This window comes from Diorhabda sublineata, chromosome 3, assembly GCF_026230105.1.
Source record: "Diorhabda sublineata isolate icDioSubl1.1 chromosome 3, icDioSubl1.1, whole genome shotgun sequence".
Taxonomy (NCBI): domain Eukaryota; kingdom Metazoa; phylum Arthropoda; class Insecta; order Coleoptera; family Chrysomelidae; genus Diorhabda; species Diorhabda sublineata.
The window spans coordinates 26,316,917-26,342,910 of NC_079476.1; the positions used below are offsets into that span (position 1 = coordinate 26,316,917).

At 30.4% G+C, this 25,994-nt stretch overlaps 3 protein-coding genes across 3 annotated transcripts in view; 1 reads left to right on the plus strand and 2 right to left on the minus strand.

Annotated features, from left to right (window-relative positions):
* The first annotated feature begins 441 nt into the window (after positions 1 to 441).
* Positions 442 to 1,802, plus strand: LOC130441833 (uncharacterized protein F13E9.13, mitochondrial). The gene is made up of 5 exons (XM_056775640.1): positions 442 to 578; positions 888 to 970; positions 1,031 to 1,171; positions 1,221 to 1,420; positions 1,470 to 1,802. The coding sequence occupies exons 1-5, from the start codon at positions 506 to 508 to the stop codon at positions 1,783 to 1,785; spliced, it is 813 nt and encodes a 270-aa protein (XP_056631618.1). The 5' UTR covers positions 442 to 505; the 3' UTR covers positions 1,786 to 1,802.
* A 1,285-nt stretch (positions 1,803 to 3,087) lies between these two features.
* LOC130441812 (FYVE, RhoGEF and PH domain-containing protein 4) lies at positions 3,088 to 6,139 on the minus strand. Its single transcript, XM_056775610.1, has 4 exons — positions 5,336 to 6,139; positions 5,097 to 5,283; positions 4,708 to 5,034; positions 3,088 to 3,647 (listed from the first exon to the last, which is right to left on the minus strand). The coding sequence occupies exons 1-4, from the start codon at positions 5,963 to 5,965 to the stop codon at positions 3,151 to 3,153; spliced, it is 1,641 nt and encodes a 546-aa protein (XP_056631588.1). The 5' UTR covers positions 5,966 to 6,139; the 3' UTR covers positions 3,088 to 3,150.
* A 19,445-nt stretch (positions 6,140 to 25,584) lies between these two features.
* LOC130441848 (heterogeneous nuclear ribonucleoprotein C) overlaps positions 25,585 to 25,994 on the minus strand; it is a 218,626-nt gene continuing 218,216 nt past the window's right edge. Inside the window, exon 10 of the mRNA XM_056775659.1 lies at positions 25,585 to 25,929. Within this exon, the coding sequence (XP_056631637.1) occupies positions 25,603 to 25,929 (327 nt within the window). The 3' untranslated portion in view covers positions 25,585 to 25,602. The remainder of the gene's footprint in view (positions 25,930 to 25,994) is intronic.

The window sequence follows — 25,994 nt, forward strand, 5'->3', positions numbered from 1 at the left end:
GTTCAAAAAAAATGGTATGAAGTTTAATTTTTGGTGGAATCAACCAAAATGTTATTTCTTCAAAATAGTTTGTGGAGTTTTTTTATTGTATAGTTTTAATTAGATGAGACGTTTTTTCGGTTACAAACCAATCGAATGTACGATAAAATCAACTTATATTGAGAAAACAGGCTTCTATATCTCACCGAAATTCAATTTTTAAATATTTTAAGGAGTTAGTAATGAGTAGTGGGAAAGTTGGATTTAAAATCTATAAAAAGGGCCTTTGAATCGTAAAAAATTCTCTTATACTTGGAAATTTCAAAATTTCGCACTTATTTCACAAAAATCACGTCATACACCATAAAGGTTATTTGAAACCCTAGAAATATCTATTATAGAATATATTTATGAAAAATTTTTGACACACTATATATTGCTATTTCCACTATCGAACCGGCGATAACGTATCAAGATAGGTCAAAAAAAGATCGAAGTTTTAAAAGTTAGGTTAGTACTTACAAGAATGGATAAATTCAGGAAATTATTCCAAAAAATATGTTCTATTATTGGAATGATCCACGTTGGAGCACTTCCAGGTATTTATATCATTTTAATCCAAAAATAATCTCTTTAATTAAAATTCGATGACCAACCAAAAAATAACGATATAAACACGTGTTTAAATCAATATATTTTTTCAGGACTTAGACAACTCTCATTACAAAGTAAACAATTTCATTTACACCCCCAATACATATGCAACCCACATTACAAAATTGTTTTAAAAGTTGCATACTACGTGATTAACATTCACTTATGTAACTCAATATACCGTTCTAGCATATTTATGCAACTTACATTACAAGAGCGTTATAGAAGTTGCCTTGTACACTTTTTTTTTACAGGTTGTCCTAAATATTCCGGTTCGATTAACGATATAGTTAAAAAAGCTTGTTACGAAAGTGAGCTGTATTTAAAACACGGATTGGTAAGAAAATCGAAAAATAATTAGATTTACTGGAAAAAAATAATTTTTTCTCTTATACAGCACGGAATATTAGTAGAAAATATGCACGATATACCGTACGTCCAATCTAAACACTTCGGTCCCGAAGTAACGGCTTCCATGTCGAGAATATGCACCGAATTGAGGAAAATTATACCTCGAACGACACCTTTCGGCATACAGGTAATTCATTTCGGGGAAAAAATTCGATTTCGAATGATTGGTGTTTCAGGTGCTTTCGTGTGGTAATAAAGAAGCTCTAGCGATCGGTAAAGTTTGCGATATGGATTTTATTAGAGCAGAGGGGTACGTTTTTAGCCACGTCGCCGATGAGGGTTTAACAGACGCCAACGCTGGGTTGATATTGCGATATAGAAAAACCATCGGGGGTGAAAATATATTAGTTTTCACTGATATTAAGAAAAAACACAGGTAATATACGACGAAACCGTTTTTTTTATTCATTAAGGGTGGTTTTTAGTTCCCATGCCATCACTGGAGATATTTCTACAGTGGAAACTGCTAAGGCTGCGGAATATTTTCTTTCCGACGGTGTTATCCTTACAGGAGCTGCGACAGGAGAAGCTGCGGATGTTGAAGAGCTGCAGGATGTGAAAAGGGCGGTTCGAGTTCCTGTTTTGATCGGGTCCGGTGTTACGTATGAAAATGTCGAGAATTTCAAATCGGCTGATGGTTTAATTGTCGGTTCTTATTTTAAAAAAGGGGGAAAGTGGGATAATGATGTCGATGGGGATAGGTTGAAAAAGTTTATGGGGAAAATATCTTGTTGGGAATAAATTTTTTTAATAGAAAATTGTTTTTTTTTCAACTTATTTTTGTTGGTTTTTGAAAAAATGATCGTTTAGTACTGAGTGGTCAGGATTCATGATGGTTTATAGTTGAGAACTGGCCTAAAGTTTAAGAGAAATTATATTCATTGCTTTAAAAAAGAAGAATTTCAACGGTTTTGGAAGATTTTCGATTCAAATAGTTCAAAAAAATTCAGCCGGAAAAAAATTGGATCGAGATTAATTTTTGGTGGAATTAACTGAAATATGTTATTAGCGCAAAATTTGTTCGCGATTTTTTTTGTTGTGTAGTTTTTTTAAGAAATTGTGAAAAAATCACTTATTGAAGACAAAAAAAACGTGTTTAATTTTTGGTGGAATTTATCAAAATGTATGGACTTTCGATAGTAAAATGCTCAAAATATTTTTTGAAACTAATAAAAAAATTTGTATCAAATTTTGTTAATACAAAATATAGTCTGAAAATTGAAAATTATTAGAAAAAAATTAAAAAAAATGAAACATTCCAATTGAATGAGGAACTGGGCTAATTTTCAACAAAAATTATCATTTTTGACTCGAAAAATGAGAACTTTAATGGTAATAGAAAATATTAGTTGCCTTTTATGGGAAAAAATTTAAAAAAATATTAATAAAATAGCCTATGTATGAAGACGAAAAAATCGTGTATAGTTTTTGGTGGAATTTATTAAAATTTATGGACTTTCGATAGTAAATGCTCAAGATACTTTTCGAAACTGATAAAAAAAAATTGTATCAACTTTTTTAATACAAAATATATTCAGAAAATTGAAAATTATTAAAAAAAATGAAACATTCCAATTGAATGAGGAACTGGCCTAATTTTTAACAAAAATTATCATTTTTGACTCAAAAAATGAGAACTTCAATGGTAATAGAAAATATTAGTTGCCTTTTATGGGAAAAAATTTAAAAAAACAGTTTATGTATGAAGACGAAAAAATCGTGTTCAATTTTTGGTGGAATTTATCAAAATTTATGGACTTTCGATAGTAAAATGCTCAAGATACTTTTCGAAACCGATAAAAAAAATGTGTATCAACGTTTTTAATACAAAATATATTCAGAAAATTGAAAATTATTAAAAAAAAAAAATGAAAAAAATGCGACATCTTAATTTAGTAAGAAATTGGCCTAATTTTCAACAAAAATTATCATCAATGGCATAAAAGACCAACGATTTCATGAATCTAAAAAAAATATATACAAAAAAGGCAAAAAAATTAAATTCAGTTTACTTTTTTGGGGAAAGGACAAAAACAAATAAAATTACGATCGCCTAAAAACATTTAATAAAAACAATTCAAATTCCACTATTTACTATCTTAAATATCAATGTTTGAAACCAAACAATTTCTTAATAGAAGTCCCTACGACTCCTAAAAATTTACCAACTTTGAATCCTGCATCATCCTGCCGTTTCCCAAACAAAAAAATTTCGTTAGACTTCCCATTAACCGATTCTTCTTCTTTTTTCTGCGACGTTCGACCCGACAAATCTTCTTTTTCATCCCAACTCCGCAATACCGGGGGTAAATAAGAAAAAGGTTCCGGTTTTGTATTCGTTAGAGCCCCCGATATCGGTCTCCTGCTAGAAATTTTTCTTCTTTTTGTCAAAGGTTTACCGGGACTCAGACCAACTTCGTGATATTCGAATAGATCTTTTCTTTTGACGGGTCGTCGCGACGAACTGTCTTTTCTTAAGGTTTTTTTCCCCGTTAAATGTACGTCTATGGCTTCTTTTATGGCTTTTATCCAGCTTTTCGTTTGGCTGAATTGATCGTGGTATAAAATTAGTTCTTCTTCTTGACACGATATTCTCATGCAACCTTTGGAAAAAATCAAAATTTGACAGATATGTTATTTTATCAATTTTTTTACAACCCCACTCACCCCCAATTTTCTTAATGTCTGATACGTCTTTGTCGAAGTCATATGTTTTGCTTTCATGTCAGTTTAAAGGATTTAAAAAAAAAACATAAATTTTGGATAAAATAGACTAAATCTGGTTTATTTTGACAAATTTCAACTGATTATGTCATTATTTATGTCGTGCATACGAGGGAAATTATTAATAAGTTTAGAACAATCCGAAAGGAAATTTAAATTATTTTTTGGTGGAATGAACCAAAAATAAAAAAAATTCTTTGGGGGAATGAACCGAAATGAATGAAATTATGTTATCCATTAAATTCTATGTGGATTTTTTAGTTGGAAAACTGGGTTTTTGTGAAAAATTCGTAGAAATCTAAGGAAAAAATGCATCAAAAATTAAAAAATCAATGAAGAAAAATTTAATATTATTTTTTGGTGGAATAAACCGAAATGAATGAAACTATATTATCCATTAAAATCGATAGAAATTCGATTATTAGTTGTGAAAACCACCCTGAAATACATTTTTTTTAATAAAAAAATTTTTTTTTCAATTTAAAGTGAAAATTACCAGTTTTATCATGAAAAACCGTATTTTTGAAAATTTCTCATAAATTAAAAGATAATTTTACAAATTTTGATCAATATTCAGTATATTTCAACTAATATTATGCTAAAACTTTTATCAAAATATACAAAGTAAAAATTCAAAATCATTGAATAATAATTCAATCTTATCTTTTGGTGGAATAAACCAAAATGATGAAAACTATATTGTTTATTAAAATCGTTGGAAATTCGATTATTAGTTGGAAAACACGAACTGAAGTACATTTTTTTCAATAAAAAATAGTTTTTTTTATTTAAAGTTAAAATCCCAATTTTCACCAAGAAAAAAACAAGTTTTTGAAAGTTTCAATCAAACAAATGTATATTTCAACTAATTATACTAAAATTTTGATTCAAATTCTTAAGAAATGGTTAAAAAATTAAATAATACTGAAAAATCATTACCTTTATCCAGTATTTCGAAAACTTTACACTTTCCAAGCGGAAATATTCCCACACACTTCATAGAATTAACTTTCAATTCATCTTTCTTCATTTTACCAAACAAAATAATATCATTCATCAAAACTGCGTATAATTTTTCACTGGGAGCATTTTTCGTGCCCATTTTCACTAAAATCCCCTCTTTAGACAATGTTCTACCAGGTTTCACAATATTAGGCTCCCCGCTTTTCAAAAACCTTTGAATTTCCAATAATCTCCGCATATTTTCTTGATCTTCCACAATTTTATTGATATGATCGGCGGCTTCTTCAATTTTTTCTAAACATTCTTAGTAAAAAAAACATTTTTGATTAAAAACAAAAATTTGGTAAATAACATATTTTGTTTACCAGTTAACTGCTTATGGTCTTTTTCATGAGGTTTAGTTAATTGTAGCAAATGAGTTAAAAGTAACTTGTATCTCGGTACTCTTTGAATGGGGGTGATTAAAAGGGCTGAGAGCTTATTTTGAACCTCCGGTCTCGATTCTTGATTTTCCATTAATTTAGCAAATTGGGGATTAAGCGATCTCGCATTCTATTTAACAAATAATTTATAAAAAAACATCGATTTATTAAAATTCACTCACCTGTAATATATTTAAAATATTTTTAAATTCGCAAGCATACACTGAATACATTTTAAAAAACGGAGCAAATTTGCAAAATGCCTCGGCGACTTTACCTGGATTCTTCTCTAATTCATCCAAAAGTTCCTTATTGACGTTATAAATTGGTAAAATGCTACCAAAAACTGTTTGAAATTCGTCATTTTTCAACAATTTATTAATTTCCGTCGGTTTCGAAAAAAAATTAATAATAATTTCCAATTGGTGAACGTATTTTATTTCACTATTAACAATCTCTAATAAAGCTTTTTCTCTTTTGTACCTTCGATTTTCTTCTTCACCCTTAGTTTTTATTTCATCTAGTGCCTCAAACACTGTTTTTTTTGTTTTTGAAGTCAACACATTTCTGTCATGTAATACTTTTCGTAGTTCTTCACTAAATTCGATATGAGCACGAGGAGTTGATGGTTCGATTTCCGTATTTTTGTTTATGTATTCCGGAGATTCATTAGAACGTTTTTCTACACACGTATCTATATATGTTTTCGTAAAAACATCGGTGTCTAAATGTTCTAATTTAACACTAGGGGTACTGCATTTAGGTGGTACAGGGGCTTTGTTTTTCTTTGGAGTTTCAGTATCCGTACTCATCTTACATGTATAAATAATATTGAGACGTAAATATATTTTAATCAGAAACAAGATTCAAAAAATGAATAATCACCAAACTAAAAGTGCCTCGACTTTTGAATAAACCGTTAAATCCACATTTTTTTAAAACAGTTGACGTTACTGTCAAATCTCAATTTCAATTTGACATAAATCAAATTCTTCTTTTTTTCTTTATAATAACGTAAGAAGGTTTCATAAAGACATATTAGAAAAAATAAAAATCTTTAAATAGAATTTTAGAAAAACATTTTCAATGAATTGTATTTTTGCTTTTGACGTTATAGTATAATAAAACGTTTACCTGTCATGAAGTAATTAAGCATTTATACTGAATACAGTAGATGAAGAATCTTTCAAATTATTTTTTAAAGCCTTTCAAATATTTTAAAACCAATATAGTTAAGAAAAATACAATTGAAATTGGTTATTGTTGATTGCATTCGAAGATATGTTAATGTTAATATCAATTTAAATAATAATTACAGAACCATAGACAAATACGAGTGTCCTAATGTTTGTCGCTGCATCTTATATCATATATAACCGCGAAATATTAGAGGAATTTATTATTATATTTATTTATATGAATTATATGAAATAATCATAATAATAATTAATAACTTTGATTATTTAAAAATTTAGTTTGTAATATTTCAAGTTTTATACGAAGATATTTATTTTTGATATACATAGACATATTTCTTTGTGCTTTATAGTTCTGTCAATATTTTCCAACTCATATCGACTCTATATAATATATGATCTGCAATTTCCCATTTTTCGAAATAACCTTCTGCAACAAGTCATAAATTTTTACCTCGCGCTCTTTACTTCGCTTTCGATTCTACATGTACATCAAACGCAAAACACTAAAATTCAAAGTGGTGCCTTGCGCCTGGAAAAGATGGGACTTCCTCCGTTATTAAATAACTTTATAAATGTGAGTTAATTATATATTTTTTCAACGAAACTTCTTGAACTCGTAAATTATTTTATTTTATTGTTATTTAAATTGTAGAAAAATGATTCAAACATAGTTGTAGTCACAATTATTTTCAAAATATCAGATCAGACCTTAGTAAAATGTGACATTAAGAATAAGTATACTTACCTTAAAAATTTAAATACAACTTTTCATTTCTCTTACGTTAATTTTGCTTATTATTTAACTAATATAACTGTTAACTGTAATTATATTAAATCGAAACCGTTACAACTATTGGTATTTTATAAATACTCTCCCACCTCTATTTCGTTGAGGTCATATTTCATAAATATGACGTCTAATGATAACAAATTTCAATGACCTTTTCTGTCACGACTGGGCGTACGTCTTTTGGCGTCTGTAATAGCATGGGATGGCCCGAATAAGAATAAAAGCACCGAAGCGACATTTTGTATCTAAATGTTAAAGCTCACGCTATTCAGAACCTTGTTACGTGATCTGTAACTTCATGAACAGTTACAGTTTGATCCCATTTGTTTAATATTTCTTGATTCATTAATTTTTAATGTAAAGCTCTCCTCTGGAGACAGAAAGGGTTATCGATTGAAAAAGAAACGCGACTTAATAGAAATGAACAAAAAAATGTGATGTTTATCGAGAAAATTTAATTTTGTAGCAAAGAGAACGAAATTCCAGCTTTTAAATTACTTGACATTATACAGGAAAGTAATAAATAACGTTCTTATTTCATTTCAGTTCATTGCATTACATTTTTTGTCATATTTAACGTAAATAAAGTATTTTAAGTAAATAGTAGTGTAATAATATGACTATAAAGTCAATTAATAATTCACCAATCACCTTGGTTGTCAATTTAAGTTGTAAACTTCGTAACAAATCCAATTACAATTTTATATAAAAAAGAAGAAATGAACGGACGGGGCCATATTGGATGGAAATCGACTCAACAAAGGCAACTAATTGAATATAGACTTCCAGCTAAGAAAAGCTTCAACAGAAACGCTTGACAAAGGAGTTTCGTATCGTCAATGTCTCTGTAATAGTCATTAACCCAATGAGAATATAGCCAGAAGGGTTTTCCTAAATTAATGACAAGGTATAGTCGTTTATTTGTACCCTCTAGGTATATTCTTGTTAGCAACTTGTAGATCTCAAAGGATATTGTAATTGTTCGATTGATCTGCTCTTGTAGAGGAGTAGAAATCTAACAATTGTGGTCAAATTGCATGGACTTGTAATAATATTTGAATATTGGTACTTGCTAAATTGAAAATAAAAACGTACCTCACGTTTCTATACATTATATATGTACGAGATGCTATCAAAAAATACTGTCAATTGAAAAGACAACTTTACGTAAAAGTTATATTCATATTGCATACATTAAAATAGAAATTTAGTTTTAAAATATATTCAACTAAATTAAACGACTGACAAGCGGTTATTCAAATTAACTTGGAACGAATTGTATCAATAAAATGGCGGCCAAATTCATCTAGTCAAAAGTCGAAATTCCTTCCTATCCGTTTTATAGAGAAACATGTCGTTCGATTTACATCTCGAACAATTAATTTTACTTAAGTATATTTGCAGAACATGAAATTTTCGGATTTAATTATTATCGGTCACGCGATCATAATTTATACAAAAAACTGCTAATTAATGCAGAAAGAATACGTTGTCTCGGCGGAAATTCATTATGACGAATCATTCTTACGAAACGGATATACGTGTACAATTTTATTTTATTTAAAATCGTCAATCAAGTCAATCAAAAAACATTTTGTATTAAATAATACTAATGAATTTACCATTATACATTACTATACAATCGTGTAATATTGGTTGTCTATTTAACAAAACGCGATATGTGTCATATTTATTCAAAAGCTTTTTGTATAAAATTATTTTAACTAATTTACCTATTAATGGCAAATATTCTAATATACAACCGTGAAATGTTGGTTTTATATAAATAACAACACACGATTTACGTCATATTTTTCTTAAAATAAAATAACGTAATGAAATGTATCAATATATGGTATGCATTTCAATATACAATGGTGTTATACTGGTTGTCTACATAGCAACAAACGAATTTGTATAATAAATATACAATCTAGCACTAAAATTGTCACGTTGCTGTTTTTTCTAATGCTTTCAATGAATATGATACTTTTTTATTGTAATTTTATCATTAAGTATCCCGAGTTCCTGTCGAATATTCTCTATGGAGACTTCAGGAGTTTAAGAATCGAAATTACACTAAAAGTTAGGTTAAATCGGACAAAAAATCTGCGTGTTTACATATTTAACTAAATTCTTATCAGAATGTAATGTAATTTAGGTATGTATAAAAATTCAATAATTAAAACATCTCGTAGACTTTTCTGCCATCTATGAGTAACAACAGAATGAATTGTCTTGTCATCGTGTTATGGTAATAGTATAAATATCTAGTAGCATTTTTCTGTGTGTAGAATCATTGATGTACCACACTGTGTTTATTAAGGGAATCAGCAATATAAACGATATCAAAAACATCCCAAGATAACATCCCGATGAATACGCGGACCTTAATGACGTGGAATATAGCGAGGAACGCCATCAAACAAACGTTTAAGGCATTTTCCAGGTAACATTTTTAGTTGCCTCTCGCCAAAGATGAGACCACATAAATTTTTACGATAATGGAACTTGTTCTAGCCGTTCAGATACAAATGTGAAGTTCGTTGCGACTATAAAAAATATGACAGACACAGAGAGTCTGATATAAATGAAAATAGAAATAAAAATTTTAACTACTACTAACTTTTTTATACAATATTCAATAATTTATTGTTTGATATACTATTTACTCAATAAAAATGTTCTCCCGTTGTGTTCTGTTTTGGTCACGAATTCTTTTTCTTGGTATATATTCTCGATAAAATATGTTCATAGAAAAATATTGCAGTTCGATATAATTGCGTTTATTTTTCAAGCAAAGATAATCGATACGAATATACAATACGTTTATTTTGTTTATTTAAATATAAAAAACTACATATTATTATTAAAAAAACATGATTTTATTATTAAAATATACTTTATTAAATCATTGATGTTCGATTTGATGGTGTAGGGTTAAAATACTAGTTTAAACAAATTTTTAGTCCTAACGACACGAGTTCGAATCCTCCTAGTTTCTATTTTATTTTTTTATATAAATTTTGAAAAATTTAATATTACATTCGACAAAAAAGGACATAACATGATTATTAAATTATGACTATTCTAAAGATTTTATTTATTTTATTATAATTATAAAATAAGTTAAAAAAGAAGAATTGTGATTACGTCACTTTTCATTTTTTTTAGTAAAAAATTATTTTTCTTGGTCTATATTCTCTATCAAATACGTTCATATAAAAATGAGTTCGATACAACCGCTTTTAAAGTTTGATTATACATCGATCTCTTGTACGAAACTTTGAGGGCGTAAATAAATGCGTTTGATTGCGGAAAGAGGAGAAGTACCCGATGCGGACAATGAATAGTGAATACCGGACTGTAGGGGGACAGTTTGAGAGACACTTAACCACAACACAGCAATTCGCTTTGCTTTATTTCCACACGACAAAGTGCAGCCTGCAGATATTTAATCAACTAGCGAAATGTCCGTCTAAATTAGAAACTAAAATTTTTTATCGACGCTTGAAATTGTATGTGATGTGAGAGAAAAAGCTCATTTCTTATATTTATTGTGTAAATATCTTGAAATAATGTTTTTATACTATAATAACAGTTCACAATTAGCTGTATACACATATTGAGTTTATTACGAAAATTTAATTTAACCTTTTAATGACCTTGACTAATTTACAATCGTGTTATACTTGTTGTCTATATAATAATTTAATTTATATCTATTACTAATATGTTTGGTAATGGTATCACACTGTAGTTATTAAGTAAATATAGTTAATACTTCAAAAAATAAAGTTTACGTCTAATAGAAAAATAATTAATTTTCATAAAAACTTCTCTATATTAACTCTTATTAATATTTAATGTAATGCTGGTTGCCTAGTTACGAATAAAATATTTTTCGTGTTGACTTTTAAAAATAAAACAGTACATCAAACCTTACAAGAAGTTAAAAAAGTCTTTTGAGAAAATAAAGACATCAATAAAAAAACTGTTCAATTTGGAATCTCGCTAATTTATCAAAGTAGAAGCGGCGTTGCCGAATTGGGCCGCAGAATGTAATCCCCCGCGTAAGAAAGATCCATGGGGAAGCCACACACGCGCTACACTAAGAGGATTCCCGGATCCCGAGAGAGAATCCTAGATTTATGTCGAAAGCGTGAAGCGTCCCAATGCAGCTTTATCGCTATATTTTGCTGTTTTCTAGACATGATTATCGGATGCCATTATACTTCATAGATTTCGCGTTGTTTCTCTTATGATACAGGGACTATTCAATAAATTTTATAGGCAGTAATTTATCCTGCGATTTTCGTAAATTCATCATAATGGAAATGTATGTCAGATAAAGATTAAATTTGACGTAAGTATTTCAAAACAAGTAGAGGGTAGTTTATATAGCGAGAGTTTCATTAAGGGTTATCTAGGATCCGAGATAAGGAAGATTCATAGTCAAAAATATATCGTTAAATCGTAATTAACTTTCTATAGGAAGTGATAGACTATCAATAGAAATATTAATTGATAAGTTCCACCGAAAAAAAAAATACATTTTATCACAAAAAACTGATATTGAAATACAATTTGTTACTCAGTGTTATGGAAGTTCCCTCGTATATATTCAATTTGTTCTGTAGCATGTACGAGTTGTCAGTTATATCGAGTTTTATCTTGGGAATAAATTTGAATTTTTGTGATAGAGATTACAGTGACGAGGCTTCAACTTTTTCTTGTAACAACCGATAAATTGGGCGTATTTATGTTTGTTAACAAGATGTCGTCTTTTTTATTTCAACATGTTATGTTTTTTATTGAACTGAATCGAAAAAAATTATTAATATATATATATATATGAATAGTTCATTAAAAGTTGATGATAAAACATGTTGATGTATTCAAATTAGACTTTAATTTAATTAAAAAAATTGATATTTATTATAAACGTAACTTTTTTAGTAAAATATAGTATCATGAAAGATTTATATGAGGAACTTGGTGGCGTAGTGTTAAATTTGTCACATGATCGAATCGGTTGACTAATTGATGCGTGTTCGATTCTTGGGTTATGATACGAAAATTTTATTTTTTTTACTATATTTTGAAAAAATTTTCGCTTGTTTTTAACGATATCTTATAAAAATTTAACACGTATTTTTCTGTATCACATTAAATAAATAGTAGAATGCGTAGAAATTCATAATTTATGGATCGAATTCTACTTGAAATTCAATAATTAAAATCCTTAAACTTGTGTAAATGTTTGGGACGTGAAGAGGTAAGAGGAAATCCGTATACAGCGACTTTAACAGTCAAACGCTTTGAGAGCTCTTTGAAGAACAACTATTTATCAACTTATGATAGCTTAAGAGTTTGCTACTCCACTTAAATCAGTGACGTACTTACCATTTATGAAAAGAAGGTATGAATCACCACGGGAAACAAACAAAATAATCTACTAATGATTATTTAAGTAATTTTATCATAATTATAAAGTAGGTTAAGAGGAATTGCCATATTAAATCGTTCCAAAATTTGTTCTTCAAAATGAAATGAAATACAATATCATTAAATCACGCGTTTGGTGACTCATTCGTATATAATGTGTTGCATAATTTCCAGGTACATAATGTTTAGTTTAACGTTACGGTCCTGATTGTAGCTGCACGTCGTCATATTCATTGGAAGTTTTCGAGGACGCTTTCGAATAATTATTTTATTAAATTGGGATACGAGGAACAAAAACTCACTGATTAAGGAGAATACTCGACTAAAGACAAGAGAGAATCGCTTTAATTGGAATAATAAGTAATTAATTGTTATTAAACATTTTAAACAAACAGTTATTTTCTGAAGAGCAACTTGAAAATATATTAAGAGAAATACAATGATTGTGTTCTACAAATTCTTGTGTAAATATTGTTTGGTGAAAATCGGTAAAGTAATTTCCGAAAATGCTATTTTGCACGTATTTTTTAGGCAAAAAAAGCAAATCTTGAAAAAACGAGGGTGTTACAAAATGATTTTATTTTCCGAAGTATTTCTAGATTTGTTACGCCACTGGACATAGTGTCATATAATTTGAGATTCTGGTTTATACAGATCAACTGCCAACTCGTATTTTAGGTCATTTATTGACATTTTTTGTCAGAAATTATTGCAGCATCAATTATTTTAGGCTCAATATATAGGTAAAACTTGGAAATATTTTCAAAGTAGAAAGATGTGACGTGTTTATATTGAAAAAAAACTTCCAACGTTGTTTGTATCGAAAAAAAAACAATATAATTAATTTTTATTTGTACTAACGATGAAAAGCTTTATTTTCTAAAATATTTACTTTAGAAATACACTTTCATTTGATATATTCTCGTAACAGTGCTTGAAAAACTACATAACAAAAACAATAAACAAGTTTCTGGAATTATCTTAACGAAATTAATTATTTACGTAATTTATATGTTTATAAAACAAAAAAAGATAATGAAAATACTTTTAGATGATTTTTAATTTCCTTACACAATCATTTACAGTATTATCAAATAATAAAATCTTAGAATTGTTTATTATTAACAAAAATACCGTTCTACTTCTTTTTTATATTATTTCTGTCAAATGTTTCTTCTACGAATATTCATTTACCCTGCATTTCTTAACAACAAGTTTTACTTAATTATTATTAAAATCATATTTTACACAAGTTTTAAATGTAAATTTTACATTTTATTCGATTAGAAATACATCAACTGCATTAGCCTCTCAAGTTTCCATTCAATTACACCCTCGCCGAATATTAAATTACCTTACAAGTATGTATATATCTCAAAGCCGAATGTAATATTAATTAACGCATAACACCTCCTAATCGTATTTCATTTCTAAATGTAATGAGCGAACAAGGCGAGAGAGGGCAGGATCTTGATTAGACCGGAGAGTGTTGAGGTATCCTTCACGGTTTGATTGATGAGACTGCATGTCTGCAACACACATTACGTCCGTCCACTCCGCTTAAATTGCCTCAGTCACTCTGTTTTAACTTTTAATAACTTACATTTACCAACAGGATCGATCGGGATGAACAGGGATGTTAATTATATGTGGACATAAATTTTCAAATTATATAAATGTTTAGCAGGTGAATGGGAAACTATTGTTGTCGTTTTTGTTTAAGATAAATATTTATCGTTTATCATATACAGAATTTTTGAATTAGATATATAGTTTTAGTAGAAAAACTTAGGTTAATACCTATCATATAGATTCAATTCTATTAGTTTGAAGTTATATATTACATTGTGACAATTTTGAAAGTATTTAGATATAATGATATAAGAATTTCGTATTATATTGATAATATATTCTGAGTAGTTATATAAATAAGTTAAAATCGAAGGGAAACAACAACAGCTCGTTGGTTTACATTAACTTCATGAATCGGATTTAATATGTATCCAACCTAAATTTCCGTGACGTTTTATTTTAAATTTTAATAAATTATAGCACTGAAAGATCGATCTCGAGCTGAAATGCGCTTAGAATAGATGATAGAAATTTGTGAAATATTAAACACAAGTCTCGTATGGAACCATTGGCGTACGTACGAGGTTTGGAAAACTGATTGACTGAAAACCTTCGAAACAGTGGATTCGAACCGTTTTTTGAAGTTGTGTTACCCCAATCTGGGCACTAACGACTTTTTCCTGTTTTCTAACCTCAAAGTTTCAATTACAGGATAGAAATTTTAATCAGACGAGGTAGAGATGACATGTCATAGTGTATACGTTTTACTGTTTTCTTCTTTAAAAATATTTTCCGTAGTTTTGCGTTGTGTAGTTATTAATTAGCATTAATTATATAAAAAAATGTTGTAAGAACTTTTTTTGTTGTTTAACTGACCTTTTAGTATATTAAACAGACGTGGATGCAAAGAATATACACGAACTAAAATTGTTGTGGTAATGACGGGCCAATCTGTTTGATTGATGACCTAAGTATGTAACACAATGCCTCACCGGAGTTTTGTTTGTAACACTTTGTCTAATAAAGATTTATTATTCCTAAATTAGACGTACTATTGAAAGGTACGCAGGGATACGCCCTTTATCTGGATTATAAATGTTTCATACAAGAATCAACCGAAAGATTTATGATTCTTTATAAAAGTAGAAGTTAATTGTTATATAAATGAATCAACAATCAACACCTTACGGTAAAAAAATCTGCAATTTGTTATCGTAATCATTGCTTTAGAGATGGAATATACCAGAATTCGATTTGGAACAGTTACAATAACTAGAAACGTCAAATAACTTGACATCGATGATAACCAAGAAGTTGAGGTTATGAAGATGGAAAAAATTGTAGTAAATATTATCAGAAATTAACCTAAAAATTTTATTATTTTGACGTGTTATGCTTTGTGTTTTCGAGTTTGTAATCCGGTATTTAAGGAAAATAACTAAGAATATTTTTTATTGGTTTTATTGGACAACATCATTGGTTTTATTTTACGTATTTGGATCATATCCGATGGACATGTTTTAAGGAACCATCCTGGTATTATATTCTAAGTTGTAATTTCTTGTAGCTTAGTTATATCTCACACTGTATATGAGTGTATTATATTTCGTAGATATCACGTGACAACTACGACATTCTCGTAAAAATATAGTCAATATTTCATGTACGTTAATGTCTATAGTTAAGAATTTATATAAAACAGTTTGAGAATAACTTGTCCATCTCTATCATAGAAAGAACTAATTTGTCGCGTGCCGGCGTTATATTTATGCTGACAGAACATTCATCACCACTCCCGAACTCGCACTGCCTTGCACCGAGGGCTTCTAATTGTGTTTTATGACAACGGCCAACCCACCGATTTTTCTGCTTCATAATCAAAGTTAAAATGCGCAAAGAATTCCAACAGACACATCCTTTCCTTACGAATGCTTTTGTTTGTTTCTAATTGCGTGTTATCAACTACAGAATAGTTGCAGACTTGGCATAAAGGGAAATCGTTATTTCGTTAACTGGAAACAAAGAATAATCGTAGAGTATAAACAGTTATTCGAAACGTTATTTAGGAACGTAAGTTATTAAGTTGTAACTATCTATTATAACGGTATTAAGAGAGATTTAGAATGTTAAATGACCTTACACTATTAACACATATTTTGTGTCAACTAAAAATAGAAGGTTTTTGTTAGAAGGCTCATTATAATGATGGATATCTACATATATTTCTCGTTAATTGTTGTTTTATGTTTGATATTATTGCGGTATCGTTATTTTGTATTATAACGAGACAAGTCATTATGTAAAAAGTAGCTTTGTTTTCGTTTTAGAAATATAAAATACGATTTTTTTATACACACAAACAAATTTATATAAAATCAATATTACTTTTAATATAAATCAAATATTGGAACAATTTGACAAAATACGAGGTTTATATGAAAAGTTTCCGATCTCAATCTGGGAATTTTATATTTTCGCGGTTTATTGTTTTTCGGCTCTAAAAAAATCATCCGATTTTGATGAATTTTTTAAAAAATCTTCGTTTTTACGTCGTATTTACGAAAAAAATTATGGAAATAAGAAAAATTGGAAACTTATATTGGTTTCAGTGCTTTAAATGTTCATGAAAATGCACTCAGTCACGTATAATTGTCGATAACTTTTTTCGAAATAATCAAATGAAGTTATTATATTTTGTTTCATAATCTACACAAAAAACGAACAAATTGGTAAAAAAAATTATACAAAAATGTTGATTTATCATGTTTTTACAATTAAAAATAATTTTTTTTTAAAAATTGGTTCATTGGAGTTGGCTCTGATATAGGAGCTGCTCCTCTGCAGGGATGGAGTTGTTTGTACTGCTCCAACTCAAGGAGAAGAAAAGAGAGCTGCATCCAAAAATTGGGGTAATTGGGGGCGTGCAGGTATAGCTGCAGCTGCATCGAACCAATTCACCACATTACAGGAGAACCACAGTAAATTGCTAACACAGACGATCGAAAAAGTGTAAAAATATGATTTTACCTAATAGCTATTGAAGAATTTTGTATAAGAACTTTAAGGAGATTTCGGGGACGTCTTCATAAACTGTTACTAGTAGTCGAAGAGGCAGATTGGGGAGTAATACGAGTTTATTTGGCTGCGGAGATGTTTGATTCAATGGTGCCAATCACATAGAAGGATTTAAGGTCGTTTAGACTGTTTGGAGATCATTTAGACGGCTTGGGGATCATTTAGACGGCTCGAAGGTTATTCAGTCGACTTGGAGGTTATTCAGATGGCTTGGAGGTCATTTAGACAGCTTGGAGATCATTTAGACGGCTTGAAGGTTATTCAAACGACTCGGAGGCTATTCAGATGGCTTGGAGGTCATTTAGACAGCTTGGATATCATTTAGACGGCTTAGAGATCATTTAGACGGCTTAGAGATCATTCAGACGGATTTGAGGTCATTTAGAGAGCTTGGAGATCATTTAAATGGCATTAGGGTTATTCAGACGACTTGGAGGTTATTTAGACAGCTTGGATATCATTTAGATGGCTTGGAGATCATTCAGACGGCTTTGAGGTCATTTAGACGGCTTGGAGATCTTTAAACAGCTTGAAGGTTATTCAGACAACTTGGAGGATATTTATACGGCTTGGAGATCACTTAGACGATTAAGAATGGGGTAAAAACGTGCTCTTATCAGCTCGGCTGAGGACAAGCATTCTAGATTTCGATAAACTAGAAAGAGTTCACTAAATGGTTCTTTTTGATAGATTAAGGTAAAAGAGACCGGAATGGCCGCGCGTTGGGTGCTACTTTTGCTAATTTGGAATCAAAATAACATATTTTTCAAGCCAAGGTTTCTGTCATTTAGGGGCTTGATGCAAAATCAGAATTTGTAGTTTTTCGTTTGATTTCGTTTTATTACGAAGACACCCAAACGAAGCTGCTGTCGGAGGTGACAGTCAGAGCGTTTCGCAGAAGTGAAACTCAATATTTGAGTCGTTTCATAGGATGGGATGGGATTAAAGAAAAAAACAAATATGATGGAGGACATATATTACCAATAAGATTACTCTTTTTCTTACATAGACGTACATAACATCATTAGCGATTTCTAATCAAATTAAAGCTCTATATTTAACGTTATTCAAAAGGCATACATTATAATCGTACTTTCTTTTCAATGATTGTATCATAAATACACACAATTTACTGACATGCATCAAAACTTTCATTCGTTTTTCTTTTCTCTCTAGTTATAAAAATATTAGAAAACTTTTAATAAAACATAAAGAAAGCTTAGAAAAATGATTTAGAACCTAAGAATATTAGAAGCTATTCTTCGAATCCTTTAACAGCAAAGAAAGCGTCCATTTTGAGTAAAAAAAAAACTATAAAATCATCAAATAAATAAACAAAAATCCTTTTATGTATGTACAATTTTAGTTAGAAATCTATAAAGTCATTTTCTACAAATAAATCATCTCACCGCCTCCAAATCCATTACTAAACAAAAAACTTCGATGTGTGTTTTAAGAAAACATACCAGAAGATCCAAAATTGACCAAATGAGGATTTCCAAAACAGAATGTACCCCCTAGCAAAGCAAGAATTTATCAGATTGTTTTACAGTCAAGAAAAATGCTTTCGCCTCTTGTTAAAGCCATTAAAGATCTACTTGGAGCAGGAACTGAATGATTATTCATCACTACATTGTACAAGCTTTGCTTCGCAGATGATTTCGTGACGATTCGAGCTACATAACAACTCTTAGAAGAATACAGAACTCGAAATAAATGTAAAAATATCTGATATGTGTATCGGAGCAACAGCAGAAGATATCGACATCGAGGACGATACAACAACTAAAACACCGCAAGGAATACAATGATTAGAACATCATGGGATCAAACAAAACATAATCATGTCAATCGAAATGCACTTAGACACATATTAATCGATGAAATCAAAACCGAATAACTAATCTGGTATGTTCAAATTCAAATAAAGTTGAAGAAAATCTGAATGAATCCTGAAGTGGACACCATAAGGGAAAAGGAGAAGAAGATGACCACGTAGAAGCTGGAGAGACAGAGACAGAAGACGTATCACCATTATTAAGTAACAACCTCCAACGACTGCTATGTTTATCTTTGATTTCAAAATTAGTTTAAATGAAAACCAAAGCTGCAACGCTCGTTCCAAGATCCAAGATCCAAGATCCAAGATCCAAGATCCAAGATCCAAGATCCAAGATCCAAGATCCAAGATTCAAGATTCAAGATCCAAGATCCAAGATCCAAGATCCAAGATCCAAGATCCAAGATCCAAGATCCAAGATCCAAGATCCAAGATCCAAGATCCAAGATCCAAGATCCAAGATTCAAGATCCAAGATCCAAGATCCAAGATCCAAGATCCAAGATCCAAGATCCAAGATCCAAGATCCAAGATCCAAGATCCAAGATCCAAGATCCAAGATCCAAGATCCAAGATCCAAGATCCAAGATCCAAGATCCAAGATTCAAGATTCAAGATTCAAGATTCAAGATCCAAGATCCAAGATCCAAGATCCAAGATCCAAGATCCAAGATCCAAGATCCAAGATCCAAGATCCAAGATCCAAGATCCAAGATTCAAGATTCAAGATCCAAGATCCAAGATCCAAGATCCAAGATCCAAGATCCAAGATCCAAGATCCAAGATCCAAGATCCAAGATCCAAGATCCAAGATCCAAGATCCAAGATCCAAGATCCAAGATCCAAGATCCAAGATCCAAGATCCAAGATCCAAGATCCAAGATTCAAGATCCAAGATCCAAGATCCAAGATCCAAGATCCAAGATCCAAGATCCAAGATTCAAGATCCAAGATCCAAGATCCAAGATTCAAGATTCAAGATTCAAGATTCAAGATCCAAGATCCAAGATCCAAGATGGAGGCAAAACACAAGATTGTGCAAAATCGAGGGCCCGCTTTTCAGGATTCTCTTAACCATGTTTTGTATAACTTTCCAGTTTTCGAATATTCTCTTTTGTTATTTAATCGCATCCATGCGCAGTTAGTGCTTGAGTTAAGTAAAACGTTTTCTTTTTATAATGGCAGTTGTACTTTTGCAAACTTCCTCAGCCAGTAGATCGATTTTAACGATCGATTATAAGAACTAATAACGGTTTTTTTACTGTTATTTGTTATTTGAAATGCACCTGGACGTGGAGGGGTTGACTAAGAATACGTTAAATAATTTGGTCTCGTTTTTTACAATAATTTTCAATATGCAAGGATAAAAAAATTAATCTATACAAACATTCACAAATCGTATCATGTTTAAATTATGATTCACCCTATATAATATGGTAAAAGAAGCTTGTTAAATGTTTGAATAGATCGTAATAATAAACAATTTCTGATAATAAATAAATGTCTTTGTTTAACGTTTTTTCAAAAAATTTACAAATAAATCTTTGTTTTTTGTATATGTATATGATATGTCCGTTTATTTTTTTTACACAAAAGTATTTACAAGACTAAGATTGTTTTCACTTCAAAAATTAATGTACAAGAAATGTTTTTAAATCCGATACAAATATAATTTTCTACATTGTATCGGTTCAAAAATAAGTTGTATTGAACAAAATATATTTATGTCTCGTATATTGTATCAAAAAGTTTCTATCAATTAGCTTCTTATTATAAGCGGCTAAGTGCTAATACGTAAACGTTTTTTCAGCATTAATAAACTGAGAACATAGATAAATGACAGCGGAATTAACTGAATTATATCTAGTAGACATTAGATCGTTTAGCATGATGATACTACAAAATTATTGTATTTTTGAGAATGCAAAATTTGAATTAAAAGTGTGTAAAAATCAAATCCTTTATATATCCTCTTGGTTAACCTGGATAACCCTACAAATTTATAAAACAATCTAGAAACTACAAATATGTTTCGTCATTTGATACCCTGGTGGACCTGACAAGGATAATTATACTTATTTATGAAATTATTGTACACATATCTGTCTTCAACAATTAAGGTGGATAAACTGACACATAAATGGTGCTACTGGTATTAAATCCGAAGTTTAAATAACAATCGAGGTCGATGCACGTAATGGACGTCTTGCAATCGATGAAAACATCGAAAAAGTTTGATTTTAACAACAAATTGAATCCGAGCAATACCTGGAGCTGGAAAGAGACAGCTGTGTCACGAAACATTGAAAATTATGGAAAAATTCGCGTTTGCGTTCATCATATTTTCCAGATCTGGTTCCCAGTGACTTTTCCTGTTCTCAGGCTTCAAGAGGATACTCGCTGGACAGAAATGGTTTTGTTTTGAGGATGGTATTTAGAGATGAGGTTGGAAAGCGTAATTAAACGAAATGATCGATTGGATATGATGAAATTATAGAATACGGATATGCTTGATCAATATATGAAGACATATTTATATTTTTAATGAATTTATTTGAAGAAATGGTCCAGTGGTAGATCTTCATTTTTGAATAAAATGCAGTGATTTGGAAAATGTACCGAATTTATAATATAATGTCAATATTATATAAAAATCAATGTTATAAATAAAATATATATATATTTACATGATTTATGTCTTTTATCTAATATTTTCATTTAATATTTGATGAGAATATTTGATTAATATTGTGAAAAAAAAATAATAATTATGATTTAAGAAGAAAGAAAAACCTTTGGACCGATATTATACCAAATTTGGTCACTCTATCTATTCCTTTTCATTTCATTATTATACTAAACAAATTTTCCATGAAAATCGTATTTTTTTTAAATATCTAGTCCTTGTACAATTTCTGTATTGATATAGATAATTTAAATAATTCAAATATCCCGCTATTTTCATATGACATTCTTGTAAATATGAAGTTAGCTGATCAATAGACAAATTAATAGTTGAGAGGTTATATAATTCAAAAATGAATCGATTTAGTCGTTATTAAGTTTGTTTTAAAAACAGATGCGTACAAATTTTTAAATTTTGAACGTATAACATTTGGATGTTCCTATAATTTCTTAATATAACAAAAAAGTTGTTTTATTACAAATTTCATAGAGATTGGTTTTTTTAATGTAACCAGTGTTATATTTATTTCTATAATTTGTCTTCTATATACTTAAAATAAATAAAATGCAGCAACAGAAAACTAAAATCCGGGATACTTCATTTATTTATATATATGCGCACGTGTTCAATTTTAAGTTTGTCTCGGATTGGTCAGGGAATTTCTCGTCATACAAAATATCCTGTTTAGGATTAGATATTTATAATTATGGTGGTTTTCGAAAACTGTCGACAGATGCTTTGACACACATACATTCATTGGATAAGGGATATGCGGGATACGAACTTACATACATACACCCTTCTACTGAATTTTGACCCTCATCAAATATTAAATAGGGTGAAATGAGAAAGGGTACAAATTAAACCAAAAGGTAAATAAAGTATAGATAGGCCAGTTATTCTAATATGAAAACGCGACGTATTGTTTATATAATACGCGATTTATAATATTTGCATTAATTTATACGGGGTAGGCAAGAAATTATCAAGCAAATTAGTTTAAAACACGAACTGTTTCAGTAAAGGTGACCAAAGCTACTAAAACGTGATTTTTGTTAGTTTATTTAAAAAAAAAATGATTTTTTATATTAGTGGACTAAATAAAATACTAGGCCCCCTAGGCTATTTTTAAATAATTTGTAAGGTAAAATAACAATCCTTATGTGAGATTTGCTGTTTTTGAATGTGGCAACATTGATATGAATATGTCAAATCTAACTTTTGACGTGGATTAAACAGAATGAATTTCGTGAAGGTTGTTGTGTCAGAAACATTGTTTTGTTTGGAACCCAATAGTTCAAAGAAGAAAACTATTCAATTAGAGCGGTCAATTCTGAATGATACACCAACATTTTTATGTCAGAAGTTTTCGAAAACACAAAAAAAAAAAGGAAACCAATAGCAGGAAATCAATTCAAACGAACAGTTAACACATTGAATCGATGGTTCATCCAGCGTACAGTCCTGGTTTAGCACTCAATGATAAATATTTGGTTTTATTTGTCTATTTCCAAAGTCATCTAGAAACTGGTTAGTTTTGAACTGAAAAGATACAGGAAACAATTTAAATTTAATGGATTTATTTATCGCCTCAAATCCTAAAGATGTTTTAAAAGAATTATGTTATAGAGATCGAAACTTGGTTTAAAAGCTTGTCTTTTCCTTTTTGGTTCGTTTTCTAAACAGAATTTAATAACCAATGGAGAAACCTTTCGTGATAAATGCGTCAAATATTGAGAGATAAAACAGTCAATGATGTCGAAGAAATAACAGAATTGGAAAAATCGTTATTATGAGTTGGAAAAGATAAAAAAGGTGAGAAAATTGAAGAGTGGTTGGGCTTAAAACATCAATCCAGAAGACCTTTAGAGTGATAACTCGATTTTGGTACAAGATTCCATAAATTAGGGGTGATCTGAAGTCAAATTCTAGAAGATAAAACTGTAAATGTTGTCGAAGAAATAACAGAATTGGAAAAATCTTTATTATGAGTTGGAAAAGTTAAAAAGGTGAAAATATTGAAGAGTGGTTGGGCATAAAACATCAATCCAGAAGACCATTAGAGTGGTAACTCGATTTTGGTACAAGATTTCATTGGGGATGATCTGACGTCAAATTCTGGAAGATAAAACTGTAAATGATGCGAAAGAAATAACAGAATTAGATAAATCGTTATTAGGACTAAGAAAAGATAAAAAAGGTGAAAAGATCGAAGAGTGGTTGGGCGTAAAACATCAATCCAGAAGACCTTTAGAGTGGTAACTCGATTTTGGTAGAAGATTCCAGACATGGGGGGTGATCTGAAGTCAAATTCTGGAAGATAAAACTGTCAATGATGTCGGAGAAATAACAGAATTGAAAAATCGTTATTATGAGTTGGAAAAGCTGAACAAAGTAAAAAGATTGTAGAGTGGTTGGGCGTAAAACATCAATTCTGAAGAACTTTAGACTGATAACTCGATTTTGGTACAACATTCTAGACATGGGGGGTGATCTGAAGTCGAATTCTGGAAGATAAAAAAAACTGTAAATGATGTCGAAGAAATAACAGAACTAGAAAAATCGTTATTAGGAGTTGGAAAAGATAAAAAAAAGAAAAGATTGAAGAGTGGTTGGGCTTAAAACATTAATTCAGAAGAACTTTAGACTGATAACTCGATTTTGGTAGAAGATTCCATAAATTAGGGGTGATCTGAAGTTAAATTCTGGAAGATAAAACTGTAAATGATGTCGAAGAAATAACAGAATTAAAAAAATCGTTATTAGGAGTTGGAAAAGCTAGAAAAGGTGAAAAGATTGAATAGTGGTTGGGTGTAAAATATCAATCCAGAAGACCTTTAGACTGGTAACTCGATTTTGGTACAAGATTCCATACATGGGGGGTGATCTGAAGTCAAATTCTGGAAGATAAAACTGTCAATGATGTCGGAGAAATAACAGAATTGAAAAATCGTTATTATGAGTTGGAAAAGCTGAACAAAGTAAAAAGATTGTAGAGTGGTTGGGCGTAAAACATCAATTCTGAAGAACTTTAGACTGATAACTCGATTTTGGTACAACATTCTAGACATGGGGGGTGATCTGAAGTCGAATTCTGGAAGATAAAACTGTAAATGATGTCGAAGAAATAACAGAACTAGAAAAATCGTTATTAGGAGTTGGAAAAGATAAAAAAAAGAAAAGATTGAAGAGTGGTTGGGCTTAAAACATTAATTCAGAAGAACTTTAAACTGATAACTCGATTTTGGTAGAAGATTCCATAAATTAGGGGTGATCTGAAGTCAAATTCTGGAAGATAAAACTGTAAATGATGTCGAAGAAATAACAGAATTAAAAAAATCGTTATTAGGAGTTGGAAAAGCTAGAAAAGGTGAAAAGATTGAATAGTGGTTGGGTGTAAAATATCAATCCAGAAGACCTTTAGACTGGTAACTCGATTTTGGTACAAGATTCCATACATGGGGGGTGATCTGAAGTGAAATTCTGGATGATAAAACTGTAAATGAAACGGAAGCAATAACAGAATTAGTAAAAGTAAAAAAACCTTATTTTGAGTTGTAAATGTGTTCCGAAGTTAGTAATTTATTGAACCTAGTTTTGATTCTAGAGGATAACTTCAGACACAGCTCGTACGAAGAGTGCAAAACCGATAAAATTAAAAATGAGTACAAATACTATTGTTTGATAGTAATGGTTTCAAAACAACCACCTCTTGGAAAGATATGTCGTTTTTTTGATATGTTTCTGATAAAGCACTGGCCTAATTCATACTCTAATATCGACATAATTATTTAACTTAACCTATAAAACGGTCAACATTAAACGAAAATTAGGGAACTACTAATAAGGTTGCTGTTCTAACTTGGGCGATAGTCTCGTGTGGGGTTTCCATGCGTCTCCGTTCGGAGTATGCGGCGCTACGGCCGCCAGAGGCGGCGGAGTCGAACCCGGTTGAGAAGAAGGCGCCGCACTAACTATACTCAACGCGTGCATAATGCAAGTTTTCGGCGCCGATTGGACGTCCATTAAATCCTCCAATTCTTTATCGTTGGAATCGGGAGTACCCGTCAGACCGTCGCGGCCGTTTTCTACGAATTCCCCGTCGTGGTCGTCGGTTTCCAAGTCCGCGTTACCGATTTCTTCGTCGCCGGTGTGGGATTTCGAATCCTGAAACAAGAATTTCGTTTGAAATATAATCAATTCATCAATTGATGCACCTCGACTTCATCTGA